Genomic DNA, 18098 nt, shown 5'->3' with positions numbered 1-18098 from the left:
ACTTCTTGGACATTATTTTACTATATACCTTCTATTGAGTCTTATCAGACTGGCCTAATTACTCTTCCTAATACCTAAAGCTCTCTTTCCCATCTCCATGCCAATTTTCTGGCTGATCCCAAATCTAGAAAGTTCTTTCTAATCCTCTCTCCCTATTAGAATCAATGGCTTCCTTTAAGACTAAGCTCAAGCACCATCTTCATCAGGAGGTTTTTCTCAAAATTCTACTCACACTCAGCTAAAGAGCACCTTTCCAATAAGTTTATCTTCCCACTACTCTGCATATACTAATTTATGTACATTTTGATTCCTCAATTAGAAGGTAAACTCCCCGAGGACAAGAACCATTTTTGCTTTTCCTTTGTATGCCTGTTGCTTTGCAGAATAACTGACACACAGTAAGCATTTAATAAATTTCTACTGATTAACTGATATTAATTAACTAATCTGCTAATGGGAACAGCAGCAATTAAAATCAGGCCTTCCTAAGAGGGCAATGGAATGTACTAATATGAGCCCTGGACTTCTTGTAATTAGTAATCTTAGCTTCTAATGCATAGCTGTTTCACTAACTAGCTATGTAACCTTGACTAAGTTTGTCTGCTCTTCTGGGACTAGTTTCCCATAGGCACCATAATTCTTTTAGGAGCTGCTTTTTATTTTGACAAGGTCTTGGGTGGAGAAAAGTATTCAAAATTATATGTCATAGTTCTAGTTCATGAGATTAAAAAAAATTAAGAGGAAAGGATATAGTGACAGCAACGAATAAATAAGTATGGGATCCATAGATGTGTCTGTGTATGCACATGTGCGTGCATGTGTGCACACATTTACTGTTATATAAAAGTGAGTTGAGTTCCCTAGACTACAAGGTCCATAACATTCTTTCCAGCCAAAACAGTATATCATTTCTATGAATTTCAAAGTGATATGATTCCCAATTAATAATAAGCTCCCATTTCTTTATTACTTTTAGGATTGCAATGTGTATGTATTACTTAGGACTTGCTGGATTTCTTTTTGAAGAATAGGTTAAGTTGGGAGAAGTTAGGTAGCACAGTAGACACATTGCCTAGCCTGGAGTAGGAAGGACCTAGGTTCAAATCTAGCCTCAGGCACTTACTAGCTGTATGACCCTGGGCAAATCATTTAACTTCCTTACTCATCTGTCTTAGAGTTGTTACTAAGACAAAGAGTAAGGGTTAATAGCAACAAAGAAAAGAATTAAGTTGTCTTTTTTCTTTATTTCTTATTTTGATAATCTGAGTAGTTTATATATTTGCAAACCCCTATCTAATTCCTTGAATGCTCAGATTTAGCTTGCATAAAATTCTGTCATAGTTTCTGTTCATTTTATTTCTTTTCAGATATAACTATAGATTATTCATGTTTTAATTTAGATTATTTGATACTTAAAAAAACAACAAGTAACCATTTACTATTTTGCTAGGTTTCTTTTTCTTGCTCAAAAAATAGCTCTAAATTTTGTTTGACTCCCTTACTTATTATTTTCATGTTAACTTCTCTAAAAAAACCCCAAAACTATCAATTCTCTAAAGAGGAGAGTGAGAATCAATTAGAGAGAATAAATGATTTGACTTTGGAAAGCTCGTTAATAATTATTCAAAACAGATTTCAGATTCAAGTCAGAGAATCAGAGATTTCAAATTAGAAGGTAGTTCAGAAGACTATTTAGTCCAACTTTCTGTTGGTTCAAAGTTCTAAAGTTTTTATTTTCATATTTCCCAAGAACTTCCCATTTCTCTTCCCACCCTGTAAATGTCATCCTTATGTTTGACAGAGTGAAGGCTCATGACTCATTAATTTAATTTCCCAAGGTGAGTTTGTGATATAATCATAAACCAAACTGAGATCTTGTGTATAAATCAAGAAAAAGCAACGACATTGGGACAACATCTCACTAATATCCTCTGATTAATGTTCAAAGCCTTTTTATAAACAACCCACCAACCCAAATATGATTCCAGAATTCTTATACTACTATTCAATGTTTCATCTCTTCAGTCCAGTGACACTGATCTCCTGGCTGTTCCTTAAGAGAACTCTTTATCAAATCCAGGTATTTTCTTTCTCATAGATAGCTTCCTTCAAATCCCCTCAGTATTAAATGTTATTTTCTACAGCCTTTCCCAAATACTTTTAAAATCTAATGATTTTCCTCTCTTGATTATTTCCTATTTATCCTACATATGGCAATTTTTTACAGAGTTGTTTGCAGGTTGCCTTGCCCAATCAGACTATGAATTTCTCAGGGGCAGTGACAGTCTTTTGCTTTGTATCCCCAAACTTTAAGCACAGTATTTGGCACACAGAAAGTACATAATATAGTTTGACAGTTTAATTGACTGACTGACTGACTGACTGACTGACTTCTATCAATTCTCTTGTGAATATATTTCAATCAATTCAAGAACAAAGTCCTTTACAATGATCTATGATAGGACTATGCCCTGGAGCCCAGGTCATTCTTAATAATAGGAAACTAGCTTAGGAAAATGTCTAGTTTACCTTTCACAGTACTTGAAACAATGAAAGCAACAAGACCAGTCCAAAACGTCCCTCATAGAACTACTGCCCAGTTCAGCTCTAACATCAAGTCTATAAATCAGTAGGTAGGCAGGAAGAATGAACAAACAAAAAAATCAACAACCCCAACATAAAGAGCTATTATGGTGGCAGGAAGCTCATAACATGAACCCAAAAAAAGAGAATAATACTCCAAAATATGTCCAAGTGAAGTCTCAGAGCCCAGCTTGGGCAAAATTTCAACTAAAATCCCTGGAAGAAATGAGGTAAGAGTTTAAAAACTTGCCCAGACAACATATTACATGAAAATTAGAATGGACTAAATAGAAGCAAAGGGTTCTGTGAAACTATAGGAAAATTGACTTCTGGGTCAAGATGGCTACTGAGTAGAAGCAGAGCTCTTCTTCTCCTCTCCACCGATTGAGACAGAGGGCTTCAAAACGACAAAACCAAAATCAAACAAGTGAAGTAGTTCCACAGTAGGGTACAGCACGGAAGATAGGCAAAGTTAAGGCATTTCCACACTAAAAGGGGACGAAATTTCCCCCACCAAGAGATGAGCTCATCACCCCTGAGCGAGCACTGGACAAACTTCTAAGTTCTAGAAGGGGGCCTGGCTGAGATCAACACAGACTTAACCCTAAAAGAAACTAGACTGGGAACACTGGGAGGCTAAGGAAACCTTGAAATAGGCTGTGGAGCTTGGGGAAAGGGAACAACTCACAGCAAAAAGCCACAGGAAAATGAAAAAAGCCCTCGGGCTAAAATAAAACCTCTCCAGTGCTCAATACAGAGACTTGCCTACACTCCACACCCAGACCTTTTCCCAGGCAGTCTTTAAGTTCTCAGGGGCTGGACCTGCCTGAAAGAACAGCAAGACTAGGGACCCCAGGAGGCTAAGGAAACATGGTGACAGAGATTGGGGAGAGGGGTGGCTCACAGCAAAAAAATGCCACAGAGAACTATAAAAATCTTACACTCCACACCCAGACCTCTTCCCAGGCAATCTAGAAGTTCTTAGGGGCTGGACTTACCACTAAGAGCACCTGAACACTGCTGAGGACTGGGAAAAATATCCTCAGGACAAAAACCTCTCCAGAGCCCAATACAAAGTTGATTCACATTCCTCACTGAGACATCTGACCAGGAAGGAAAAAAGCAATGGCCACCAAAGTCCAGGAACTAAAATCCACAAATACCAAAAAACCTAAGAAGAAAATGTTCACCTTTGATAATTTTTAGGCAGAAAAAAAACCCAGACTAAAGAAGACACAGCAGAAAATGACAATCAATTAAACACACTCAAACCTTAGGGGGGAAAAATGGAAACTGGTCACAAGTTCTTGAAGACTTTAAATCTGATATTGTCAAAAAAATAGAAGAAAAGTAGGAAATAGTTCAAAAAGAAGATAACAGTTTAAAAGACAGGATCTCCCACTTGGAAATTGAAGCCCAGAAATCTAATGAAATAATAAGCAAATTGAAGATCAGAAATGACCTGCTGGAAACCATGAAAAGCAGGATAGACCAAATTGAAAAGGAAAATCAAAAGATCTTAGTTGAAAACCAGTCATTAAAAACTATATTTGAGCATATAGAAGCCAATGATCTCCCAAGACAGCAAAAATTAATAAAGCAAAGTCAAAAGAATGACAGATTAGAAGGCAACATACAATATCTCATTGAGAGAGTGGTTGACCTTGAAAATAGATCTTGGAAAGAATTTGAGAATCATAAGCCTACCTGAAAACCTGGAAACAAACAGAAACATTGACACCACACTCCAAGAAATTATCCAAGAAAACTGCCCTGAGATTCTGCAACAAGAGGGAAAAATAGACATTGAAAGAGTCCATAGATCACCAGCTACACTAAATCCTCAAAAGACAACCCCCAGGAATCTAATTGCCAAATTCAAGAGCTTCCAAGCTAAGGAGAAAATATTACAAGAAGCCAGAAAGAGACAATTCAGATATCAAGGAGCACTAATCAGGATTACACAGGATCTGGCAGCCTCTACACTAAAAGACTGAAAAGCTTAGAATATGATATTCAGAAAGGCAAGATAATTGAGTCTACAACCACGGATCACCTACCCATCAAAATTGACTATATACTTCCAGGGAAAGTATGGGCATTCAACAAAATAGAAGACTTCCAAATATTTGTAAAGAAAAGACCAGAACTAAACAGAAAATCTGACATTAAAATACAAAAACCAAGAGAAATGTGAAAAGCTAAATAACAGATGGTTCTTATTTTTTCTTCTTTAAGGTCCTCAATACGGCCAAATTATTTATATTCTTATATGGAAAAATATTATTTGTAACTGTCAAAAATTGTATTCACAATTATAGTAGTTAGAATTATCCATAGGTAGAGACTGGAGTACTAATTGGTTTAAAATCATACTAAAAAAAAAAAAAGAAAGGGGGAGGGAGACAAAACGGCACCGAGAAAATTGAAAGAAAAAGAAAATTAGGATAATCTATATTACACAAAAAGGCATACAGGAGTGGGAGAGGAAGAATACAACCATAAGAAGGTGTATAAATGGAGATTTTTTGAACCCTACTCTTCATTCCCCAGAAGTCCTTGGTATTTCCCAGAATTCCCTATAATCTCTCCTGAGTCTCCAAGTTGGCAAGATCACAATTGGTATTTAACTGGCAGTATTGCCTCCCACTCTCTCTTCCTTTGCAAATGATGCTGCAAGTATAGTGGTAAGCTAAGTACAGGGATTTTAAATGGGCTAATCAGCCATGGGCACATGGTATTTATTTTGTATCCTCTTTATTCCTTGATTTCTAATGATCCTTAATAAACTTCATAAAATATAATATTTTTATTATTAGAGATATAATTTAATTTTTACAAAGGAGGGGAAGTGAGTGCTAAAAGGCAATACTCAAACCTTACTTTCAGTAGAATTAATTCCAAGAGGGAAGAGTATCTAGATCCACTAGGGAATCGAATTCTATCTTATCCTATAGGGAAGTTGAGAGGGGAAAACAAAGGGGGTGAGTGGAGGGGTTAGGGAAAAGGGAGGAAGGGAATTTAATAGACCTTAAAAAATAAAAGGGCAATAAAAAGGGAGGGGGCAGAAAGGGAGGGTGAAGAGGGAAACAATACAAGGGGGGGAGAGTGTGTGGGGTAGCTTAAAAAGACCCCAAAAGAAAAATAAGGGAGGAATAAGAAGGGAGGGGGGGAGAAGGGAAAGTAAAATAAGGGTTGGGATTAGGGGGACTGATTAAAAACAGAACACTGGAATAGAAGGAAATAATGAAAGAGGAAAGGGTAGGACAAGGAGAGAAAATAAAAATGTTGGGGAAAACACAGGTAGTGATCATAACTTTGAATGTGAATGGGATGAACTCATCCATAAAACACAAGCAAATAGCAGAGTGGATTAGAAACCAAAATCCTACCATATGTTGTCTACAAGAAACACACATGAGAAAGGTAGATATGCATAGGGTAAAGGTAAGAGGATAGAGCAAAATTTATTGGGCATCAAATGAGAAAAAGAAGGCTGGAATCACAATCATGATATCTGACAAAGCCAAAGTAAAAATAGATCTAGTAAAAGAGATAGGGAAGGTAATTACATCCTGATAAAAGGCAGTATAGACAATGAGGAAATATCAGTACTCAACATGTATGCACCAAATAGCATAGCATCCAAATTTCTAAAGGAGAAACTAAAGGAGTTCAAGGATGAAATAGTCAAACTATACTAGTGGGAGACCTGAACCTTCCTCTAACAGAACTAGTAAACCAAACAAAAATTTAATAAGAAAGAGGTAAGAGAAGTGAATGAAATCTTAGAAAAATTGGAGTTAGTAGATATATGGAGAAAAATAAATGGGGACAAAAATGGTATATACCTTCTTTTCAGCAGCACATGGCACATTCAAAAAGACTGACCATGTACTAGGGCATAAAAACATTGCAAACAAGTACAAAAGAGCATAAATAATTAATACAACATTTTCAGATCACAATGCAATAAAAATAATAATTAGCAAGGGTACATGGAGAGGCAAATCAAAAATTAATTGGAAATTAAACAATATGATTCTCCAAAATTGGTTAAAGAACAAATCATAGAAACAATTAATAATTTCATTTGAAAAAAATGATAATGATGAGACATCCTTTCAATATCTATGGGATGCAGCCAAAGCAGTACTTAGGGAGAAATTTATAACCTTGAGCTCATATATTAACAAATTAGAGAGGGCAGAGGTCAATTATTTGGGCATGCAAATTAAAAAACTAGAAAGTGAACAAATTAAAAATCCCCAGATGAAAACTAAATTAGAGATCCTAAAAATTAAAGAAGAAATTATTTGAAGGTAAAAGAAGTATTGAATTAATATACAAGATTAGAAGTTGGTACTTTGAAAAAACAAATAAAATAGACAAAGTATTGGTCAATTTAATAAAAAAAAAGGAAAGGAGAAAACCAAATTGACAGTATCCAAAATGAAAACGGAGACCTCACTTCTAATGAAGAAGAAATTAAGGCAATCATTAAAAACTGTTTTGCCCAATTATATGGCAACAAATATATCTAGGTGATATGGATAAGTATTTACAAAAATATGAATTGCCTAGATTAACAGAAAAAGAAATAGAATACTTAAATAACCCCATATCGGAAAAAGACTGAACAAGCCATGGAGGAATTCCACATGAACTGGAATGACCTTCGGGAATTGATGCAGAGTGAAAAGAACAGAAACAGGAGAAAATTGTACACAGAGACTTGAAACACTGTAGTAAAATCAAATGTAATGGACTTCTCTACTAGTAGCAATGCAATAATCGAGAAATATTCAGAGGGACATATGAGAAAGAACACTAACCACATCCAGAAGAAGAACTGTGGGAAAAGAAACACAGAAGAAAAACAACTGTTTGATCACATTGGTTGATGAGGCTATGACTGGGAAAGTAGACTCTAAATAATCACTCTAAGTGTAAATATTAGTAATATGGAAATGGGTCTTGATCAATGACACATGTTAAACCCAGTGGAATTGTGCATCAGATATGGAAAGGGGGTGGGGGCAAGGGTGGGGCAGGGGAGAGAATGAACATGAGTCTTGTAACCATGGAAAAATATTCTAAATCATCTAATTAAATGAATTTTTTTTTAAGTAACTATAGGAAAATTAAAACAAAATCAAAAGTCTAAAAATAAAGGAAGAAATTTAAGATACCTTATACCAGAAACAACTGTTATGGAAAAGAGATCAAGAAGAAAAAACTTAATAATCACCGGACTCCTCTTTCCTGCTAGGTCTAAAGAATGGCAATGCTACTTAAAACAAAGCATGGAGATGGAAATTAGTTGAAGCAAGAATGAAAATGGCTTCTCCTTCCTCAGAGACCACTAGAATTCTGAATTTAGGATGAGAGCCTATGTTAATCAAAATACACTCATTCATAATTTCTGGGAACATCAACATTGGAACAAGGGTAAGTGGGTAATGTGGAGTTTGAAGTGGCTTAACATGGAGAAACCTATATGATGGTATGTGATGGTAATGGAATACATGGAATACTATCATACGATAAGGAATGATGAACAGGATGATTTCAGAAAGAATTGGAAAGACCTATGTGAACTAATACAGAGTGAAATAAGCAGAACTAGTAGAACATTATACATAGTAACAGCAATAATGTAGAATGATCAAATGTGAAAGACTTGCTACTAAAAGCAATACAATGATTCGGGACAATTCTGAGAAACTTATGAAAAAGAATGCTATCCATCTGGAGAGAAAGAACTGTTGGAATAAAAATGCAGGTGAAAACATATGATTTATCACTTGTTTATTTGGGTATATGATTTGGGGTTTTGGTTTTATAAGATTATTCACTAACAAAAATGAATAATATGGAAGCATGTTTCACAAGATGATACATGTATAATCCAGATTGAATTGCTTGTCAACTATGGGAGGGGGAAGGGAAGAATGGAGAGAGACAACTTGAATCATATAACTTTGGAAAACTTACATGGAAATATTACTGAAATGAAGATAAATCATTTCTTAAAATGGAGACACCCTGCTTCCCCAAGTCTCTTACAATGTCCCCTTACCTGGTAATAGGAGTTGGAGCCATGGAGACCCTTATAATCAGAATTACAAGTGTGATGTTAAAGCCTGAGAAAGAAGCCTTGATAAGCCAAAGTGCAATGGACTGGAGCTCCTGGTTTTTAGACTTGGAACTAGGACTATGCTATATATAGTAAAGGAATCAAGTTAAACTATCTGTATATTTGTTTTATATCTTTGAAGTAAATATTTCTTTTTCAAAGCTAAAAAAAAATCAATTATTTTTAAAAACTTAAACATCATATTTTAAGACTTCATCAAAGAAAACTGTCCAGATCTTTTAGAATTAAAGGGGAATGTAGAAACTGAAAAATCTACTGGACAACCCCAGAAAAAAAAAATCCCTACATGAAAACTCCCAAAACACAACAGTCAATTCTAGGACAAAGAAAAACTACTGACAAGTAGGAAAAAGCTGGATTGCTCAATGGATTGAGAGTCAAGTCAGGCCCAGAGACAAGAGGTCCTAGGTTCAAATTTGGACTTAGAGACTTCCTAGATGTATGACCAAGGGCAAGTCATTTAATAACAACTGCACAGCCCTGCTCATTCTTCTGTCTTGAAACCAATTGTATATTGTATTGATTCTAAAACAGAAGACTAAGATTTAAAAAAAGAAAAAGAAATTGCAAGTAGCCAGAAAGAATTAATTAAAGTACTAAAGAACCACATTCAGGATCACATTATGATTTAACAGCCCACATTACAAAGGAGCAAAGAACTTGGAATACAATATTTCATAAGGCAAAGCATATGACCTTTATAGCCAAAGATAACTTTCAAAGCAAAATTGAAAATACTGGAGAAAAAGAAATTGATCTTTAATGAAATTGAATACTTCCAACCATTCTTGATGAAAAGATGAAAGCTATATAAAAGTTGTGATGTTCAAATACAGCAACTAAAAAGAAATAAAAAGGGAAACAAGAATGACAAGAACAAAGGATTACTATAGGGATATTATACATATATTCTCCAGGAACCCTATCATCATCAGGGATCAAAAAGGGAGTCTAATTGGACAGAAGGTCTGAGAGTGGTTCTGTTAGTACCTGATCTTAAAAAATAAAACAAAATAGGAAGGGATAGGAAGAAAACTAAACAGTTTGGATGGAATAGGGGAGAAAGATTAGGGGAAATTATCTCAAATAATTTGAAAAAATCAATCATTGATTTGAGAAATTGGAAAGAAAAGAGGAAAGGGAGAAAATAGAATCTGTGCAAGAATAGATCAAGGGTAGAATTAGTCCTAGACAATATAAACTCTATGAACATACAAAAATATTCATGGATCTTTCTGAAGTAGAAAAGAATGAGAATGTGAGGGCATGTTCATAAATTAAGTTACGGCACATAAATGTAATGTAATACTAATGTGTTAATCTTACAAGCGGGCTATGACCAACCATTAAACAATAGACTATCTACCTACTGATGGAGAGATAAAGATCTCAAAATGGAGGCAAGAAAAATTTTTGGGAAATGGTAAATGTGAAAATTTGATTAACTATATGTAGAATATTTATGTAATGAGTTGGATTCGATCTATAAAACGAATAAAATATTTTAATATATTTTTAAAAGGATCAGAGGACTTTAAGCTGGAAGGGAATCTAGAGGTCATTTTACAGATAAGGAACTGAAACAAGTAGGAGAGCCTGCGGTTCCAATCTGGTCTCCTGACTCCAGGACACCTACTAAATTGTCCTAAGCCCACTGTTTTCAATGGTCCTTTATGACTTTATGGCAGGGGTCCCCAAATTTTCTACACAGGGGGCCATTTCACTGTCCCTCAAACAGTTGGAGAACCAGACTATAAAAAAAACTAAGAAAAAATCCCTATGCACACTGAACATATCTTATTTTAAAGTAAAAAAACAAAACAGGAACAAATACAATATTTAAAATAAAGAACAAGTAAATTTAAATCAACAAACTGACCAGTATTTCAATGGGAACTATAGGCCTGCTTTTGGCTAATGAGATGGTCAATGTCTGATCCATATTTGTCACTGCTAGCCATAACAAGTGATGCAAGTGTGCATCAGTTAATCTAGATCTCATTGGAGATATCAGATTTTTCATTCTGGAAAAAGTCTGTTCACAGACGTAAGTGCTGCCAAATATGGTTGCCATTTTGAGTGCATGGTTCCTGAGATTAGGATATGTCTCAGAGGGGAGAGATGCATAGAAATTAGGCAAGCTGCTTGACTTGAATGCATCTTTCTGAGGGTCACAATTCTGCAGTTCAGCCAGTTCCATTTGGTAAATTGTATCCACATTTTCAATGTCAATAGAAAATGGGTTACAGAAAAGCCGTATGTGCTGTTCATGGAGATGAAGCTCTTTAAATCTGAAATGGAACTTCTTTTGTAACTTTTCCAGTAAATCCACACGTGTTTCTTTTGGGAATGCAATCAAGGGTTTTTCCACTAACAGATTTTGAGTTAAGGGGAGATGGCAGAAATTTTCCTCCTTCACTTGTTTGAGAAGGAGGCCTAATTTTACTTCAAAAGCTTTCACATGTGATTGCATATCACAGATGAGCTTCCCTTTTCCTTGAAGTTGCACATTGAAACTGTTGAGTAGCTCTGTTACATCTGTCAGAAAGGTGAGGTGCCATTTCCAATCTGCATCATTGAGCTCTGGTACTTCTTGTTTTTGAAAGCATAAAAGCTGTAAAATGTGAAAATGAGTCATAGAAATGCCTCAAAACTCTCCCTCAACTCAGCCAAAGGACTTCTGTGTGGTACAGAACATCTTCATAGGCAACATTTAGCTCAGACAGAAATTCCTGAAATGGTCTGTGGTTTAATGCATTAGCTCTAATGAAGTTAACACAAGATACCACAATTTTCATAACAGAGTCCCACTTCAGTGATTTACTACATAGCAGAGCTTGTTGGTGGATGAGGCAGTGTATGGTTATTGGATGAGAATGGTTATGTTTGTCCATCTCTTGGTTAATGAGAGCAATTACTCCTTTCTTAGACCCCACCATACTAGGAGCACCATCAGTTGTCACATTGGCTAGTTTAGCCCAGTCAAGCTCCAAATCCGTTACAGTTTGGGAACCTTTTCATAGATATCCTCTCCTGTAGTTGTTCCTTTGATGCTTTGCAATGCAGCAAGCTCTTCTGTGACTTTGAAATTGTCATTTGTCCCACAAATAAAAATTAGAAGTTGTGCAGAATCATGAACATCATTGCTCTCGAGTGCCAAGGAAAAATAGGAAAGTTTTCTTGTGGAGTTTTGCAAATGCTGATTCAAATTGTCTCCCATTTCTTCAATCCTTCGTGTAATTGTAGATTCTGAAAGACTAACTGTACTATATAAAACCTGCCTTTTCTGGACAAATCTCTTTGGCAACAGAAAGAAGGCACTCTTTAACAAATTCTCCCTCCACGAATGGTCTGCCAGTGCACACTATTATTAGCATGGAAACTTGAAAATTTGCTCGCAGTGATGAAATATTTAGCTGCTTCTGCTTCACAAAAGTATCTTACTGAGTTGTCAACATATTTTTCACTTTTAATATTTTTTCTTTTCTCACATCTATGACCAAACAATCATATTTATCTATATGTTGAGTTTGATAGTGTTGATGCAAATTGTATTCTTTGAACATAGACACTATATTCTGGCATATCAGACACACAGCTCTTTCCTTGTACTGCATGAAAAAGTAATCATAAGTCCACTGTTCTTTGAATATCCTACACTCCAAGTCAATTTTTCTCATTCTTGACATCATTGTTTTCTAGGGATCCCAAATTCTATTAGTAAAATACCAATAGATAGATATATACAGCCCTACAAAAACAATATACCAACAATAATTTTGCTGACACAGAGGCATGTAGATTGCATTGTCCATCAATACAGTCTGATCTGTGTCCATCAATGATGCCTTCCCAGTCCACATCATTTCAGCCTCACCAGTGGCCATATTGGTGAAACTCCACTTTTACCTCAGGCTCGATTACAGAGCCAGTTTCTCCACCACCTTTCCAGTTCACACTACCCTGTGTGAACCGCCTTGCGATCTGTGAACTCACACAGGAATCTGATCGATCAGATTCCATGACAGGAAAAAAGAAGGCACGACACTAGTATGTGTCTTCTTGTGGTCCGTATTTATGGATTTGTAATTATAGACCATAATATGAAAAACAGATGCCTCACTTCCCCCACATAGTCCAATGGCAACCATACTCCTCCAGATGCACAACATAATGGCCCCTATAATCTCCCTTTGCCCAAAAGTCTCTCACCACATTACTACATAGTACAATGGTCCTCATACTCCTCCAGATGCACAATATAACAGCCCCTATAATAGGGGCCCCTATTTTCCCTGAAAATAAGACACTGTCTTACATTAATTTGACCCCCCCAAAAACAGGGGGTGTCATAAAATACCTAGTGGCAGTAGTGGGCTTCTCAGAGTAGAGGCCCACTGCAGATGTCACAGGCCAGATCACTGCTATCTGATGCCTATATACAGTACTGGAGGTAGTGCTAGGCCTGTGACACTGTATATCGCTGTCTGGGAAAGCAGAGGCTGCATTGCTGGCTGTGATGGGCCGGTCACACCTTGCACAGGCCCATCAATGCCACCACTATACTGGGCAGCATATACACAGTGCAGAATCCCCTCCCCCAGATTGCCATTCACCATGCTGACGTCAGTTACTCTTAGAACACGGCACCATGCAAAGGATTATATCACTAGAAGTAGTAGTTTACGTGAGCAACGCTGAACATTGAGGCACCAGCACATACAATAAGTACTCCAGGAGCAAAGAATGCAAATGCATCCTGTGTTCCTCTCACTGACCACCAAGGAAAGAAGTGCCCCTTTAGAAGTACAGTGGGGGCCGGATAAATGGCCTCAGAGGGCTACATGTTGTCATCGGGTGGTAATTTGGGGGACCCCTACTTTATGGGAACTAATGCTCACTTGTAATCACCAAAAGATGAAAACTTTTTATACTCAGTAACTTGTAAATTTGTCCCACAACTTATAAATGGATTTAGTTAAAAACTCACTTCTTTATTTCTATAAAACAAACAAATAAAACCTTACCATCTATCTTAGAATTGATACTAAGGATCAGTTCCTAGGCAAAAGAGCAGTAAAGTCTATAAATATCTAGGGTTAAGTAACTTGCTCAAGGTCACACAGCTATGAAGTGTCTGAGGTCAAATTTGAACTCAGAACATCGCATCCCCAGGTCTAGTACTCTATCCACTTAGCCACATAGATATAACTGAAAAATTAATTTCTACAAAGGCCTCTCTACCAGCCACTACAGACCCTAGAAAAGTATAAGACACAATTTGAGTTTTATTAAGCACCTTTACCATGATGAAAGTCAAGTCGAAAGGAATCAAGAGTTTGGGGACATTAATCACATGCAAAAAACAATTTAAGTTTCTTAGTATATACTCTTAAATTTTTTCTTGTTCCTATACAGGGAAATATAAGAAATCAGGACCATTAGAGCATGAAGCAAAAGCTCAGAAGCTAAAACAGAGTCTGAATAGAAATATCAGAAAGTCATTAGGAGAATTGCTATTACCACAAAAACAATTTTTCCACAACAATTTCCAATCTTTGTACATTCAAACACCATTTGCAAAGATTTGTATCCTTTTCCTAGTGGTTTCAGAGCCTGCTACTGTGAATCTTAAACAATTCTCAGACCCTACTTCATAAAGTTGGATTGTGAACCTTAAAAATTCTCAGACCCTACTTCATAAGGTTTGGTTAAGACTATTCCCCATTTTAAAACAATGAAGGAACTTAGATCAGGAATGTGAGACCTCTACTCCACCCCTACTTAAGCCTCCTTTAGGGGAAGAAACTCCTTGCTGAACAATGAAAGATACTTAAACCCATACTTATAGTGAGACAAAAGTTCTTAAGCTGTGCCTATTTTTAGATCTAATAAGAAAGGGTGCTAAGTACCTATAAAGGTCAGGCAACTTGTGAATTTACAAGGAGCAAAGAGGTGAGAACTTACTCAGAGGTTTTCTGTTGTGAACTTAATAAAAAATTTAAGCCTTCTTAGGTGTGAACTAAGAATGGTCAGTCCTTTGGAAAACATCTACTGTGATTGGTAGACGGGAGAACTTAGGGGAGGTGACATAGGAGAAAATTCCCTTTATAAGGAGAGGAAAAGCTGAGTCTCAGGATAGTCAGAAGAATCTCTCTCTGGAGAAGGATGGCTGGCTGAACTGGTGTCTATATTCTTGCTTGGACAGATCTTGTGGTAAGTGATTAAAGACTGACTGATCTCTCTCTTAAGACTCAGGTCTAGACTTTTCAGCTAAGGCCCTTCATACTTATTCCTTTCTTATTCTCTCTCATTTTCTTAATTCCTCATTTGTATTAATTAAAATGTCTATAAAACCCAACTGACTTGGGTATATTTAATAATTGGGAATATTTCCTTGGCGACCACTTTATATTTTATTTAAAACAAGACACTGTCTTGAAACCATATTTTCTGCAGTCACATTTTACTCATCCACTCTTATATCTACTACAGTTTATGTCTTCCACTATTTTAATCATTACACTACTAAAAGAGAAGGCCTTTACTCATACAGGTTAAGAATCACAATGATTTGTAATTTAGTTAAAATGAACCGGCAACTCCAGGTATGAAAGAGTTCACTTAGCAACCAGGAAAAAATATCAGTTTTATATTTCAAATTTGCCCTGCTTAAAACCAAGCTAAAGTCATGATGCATTTCCAAAGCCCCTAGAAGGCAGAAAATAAAGCAACAAAACAAGAAGCTCAATGTACTACTGTTTTCATTGAAAAATTTATTTTTAAAAGTTGGTATCCTTCCTCATCATAATGTACCGATTCAAGTTAAGGAAAGCTCTAGTATTTCTACACAAAATTTTAGATAGGCTAATTGAATAGCCACAAATAATGAGTTAAGGGGGTGGGTAATAACTATATGAATTTATCAAGTGTCAAACAATATGTTCTTTTTTTATTTTTTAAACCTTTACCTTCCATCTTAGTATCAATTAGAAAAATCTTAAGGGCTACACATTTTGCACTAAGTGGCTTCCTCAGGGTTAAACAGCAAGGAAATGTAGAGGCTACATCTGAACCCAGGTCTTCCCATCTCCAGGCCTGACTCTCTATCCACTCAGCACCTAACTACCCAACAGTATCGTCTTTCGCATTATGTCACCAAGTGCCAAACTATATGCTCATTTACATTATAATTTCCCTAAAAGACCAAAAAAACAAATTCTTACAGGGAATGATGGAGTTCCCATGTACAAAGAGGCCGGTAAAAGCTCTGTTGAAAAAATTTAGTGTTAAGATGCTAGTACTTTTATGGCTTGAAAGAGAGAACCTACCTTTTATTTATTTTTCTAATTTGAATTAATTTATTTAGTCAATTTAGAACATTATTCCTTGGTTACAATAATCACATTATTTCCCTCTCTCCCCTCCACCTACCCTTCCCGCAGCCGAAGCACAATTTCATTGGGTATTACTTGTGTCCTTGATCAGAACCTATTTCCGTGTTGTTGATGTTTGCATTAGGATGTTCATTTAGAGTCTACCTCCCCAGCCATTTCCCCTTGACCCATGTATTCAAGCAGTTGTTTTTCTTCTGTATTTCTACTCCCACAGTTTTTCCTCTGAGTGTGGATAGTGGTTTTTCTCATAGATTACTCCTAGTTGGAGAACCTACCTTTTAAAGTGACTTAATTACAGGAGCATACTCACTAAAACAACCTTTCTCAATTATTAGAGCTCACATACAGTACTTTATAGCAGACTGATGAATTATTATTATTTTTTAAAACCCTTATCTTCCATTTTAGAAACAGTACTATTTACTGGTTCCAAGGCAGAAGAAGAGTAAGGGCTAGGCATTGGAAGTTAAATAACTTGCCCAGGGTCATAGAGCTAGGAAGTATCTGAGGCCAGATTTGAAACCAAGATCTCCCATCTCTAGGCCTGCAGCTTAATTATTAATATTTATTTTACAAACACAGAAACTGTTTTAGCTCTTCTACCTAAAACTTGGGTACACTGAAATCATCTGTGAAGTTACCAATATTTGAGCCTGATTTCCACCACTGGAAGAAAATTAAATCCTACTATACTCCCTCAAATGGTACCTTCTGCATGAAGACTTCCCAGACCTAAGCTCTTTTGCAAATAATATTTTTTCACATCATATAAACAGCACTTGGTTAATACCTCTCCTACAAACTTAAACTCTGTTTCACACTATAATGTGTTGTATAACCCTACTAGATTATAAGCTTCTTGTGGGTAGGAAATGTCATATTTATCTTTGTATCTGAACCAGCACTGAAGAGCAAGTCTAGAGCATAATAGGCATGGTAAATTTGGTGAACCGAATCTTAAACGCCCAGCTTTACTCTTGTAAAAATTAAGAATAAATGAATTTATGTAACCAGACAATACTAAAGAAAAAACAAAATTCCTACAATTCTAAAGGACTCATGATGAAAATTGCAATCCACTCCCAGAGAGAAAACAGATGAATTGAATGCAGACTGACACATACATACTTTACTTTCTTTCTTTATTTGGTAACATGAATAATATGGTGTAAGGCTCAGCACCAAGGTCGGCCAGCCCTGTGTGACCTTACATGGGGTAACAAAATGAAGAGTAACGAATGGACGCTATATGAAAATGAATAGTGACAAAGTTTATTGGAGTCAGACAAAGCATATATAGGTTAAGACCCACAGGAAGATATGATGTTACCGCCCAGCAACAGCAGGAACCAATAATTGGGCAGATTCATAGGAATACATGACGTTACCTGCCAGGCACAAGGAAGAACCGAGAAGATTCCAAACAAGCAACTTTCCCACAGTCTCTCACAATTTCTCACAAACCTTATCAATCCTCCCTTTGCTGACTATTCCAACCTTGCAGTTTCTTTCTCACAACCCTTATCAGTCCTCCCTCTGCTGCTACTCCGACCTTGAACATGCAGCTGGGCAGGTCGTACACAGTTCAACCCACGACCTTGACTATGCAACCCAAGCAGGGAGAAGAGGAGGCCTTTAACCCTTATGGTTCTGCCTCAACTACAATATGGAAATATGTTTTCCATGACTTCACATTTATAATAGATATAATATTGCTGGCCTTCTAATTGAGAAAGGGAGGGTCTAGAAGGGGGAAGAGAATTTGAAACAAAAATGGTTTTAAATGAATGCTAAAAATATGTAAACAATGGGGCATAGGCAAAGTATCTAACCAGGTGGTTATAACACTCATAATAAAATAGCACAATATTATAAACAGAAAGGACAAGAAAATATAACGTCGAAGCTAGTAAGGAATCTTAAGAGTTTAACTAATGCAAACCTGTCATTTTAAAGAT

The 18098-nt window shown here is 36.3% G+C and overlaps 1 protein-coding gene across 5 annotated transcripts in view; it reads right to left on the bottom strand.

Moving 5' to 3' along the window:
* The window catches only part of PHF20 (PHD finger protein 20), a 149332-nt gene that overhangs the window by 41949 nt on the left and 89285 nt on the right, over positions 1 to 18098 (bottom strand). For 3 of the 5 annotated variants that reach the window (XM_056811793.1, XM_056811792.1, XM_056811794.1), the window contains one exon: positions 4291 to 4364. The exons of the other annotated variants lie outside the window; for them this stretch is intronic. In XM_056811793.1, coding sequence (XP_056667771.1) covers positions 4291 to 4364 — 74 coding nt within the window. The remainder of the gene's footprint in view (positions 1 to 4290; positions 4365 to 18098) is intronic. 5 annotated transcript variants of the gene reach the window in all.

Source organism: Monodelphis domestica, chromosome 1 (assembly GCF_027887165.1).
Source record: "Monodelphis domestica isolate mMonDom1 chromosome 1, mMonDom1.pri, whole genome shotgun sequence".
Taxonomy (NCBI): domain Eukaryota; kingdom Metazoa; phylum Chordata; class Mammalia; order Didelphimorphia; family Didelphidae; genus Monodelphis; species Monodelphis domestica.
Note: the sequence above shows the minus strand (reverse complement) of the source record. Positions and strands in the feature narration are given on the sequence as shown.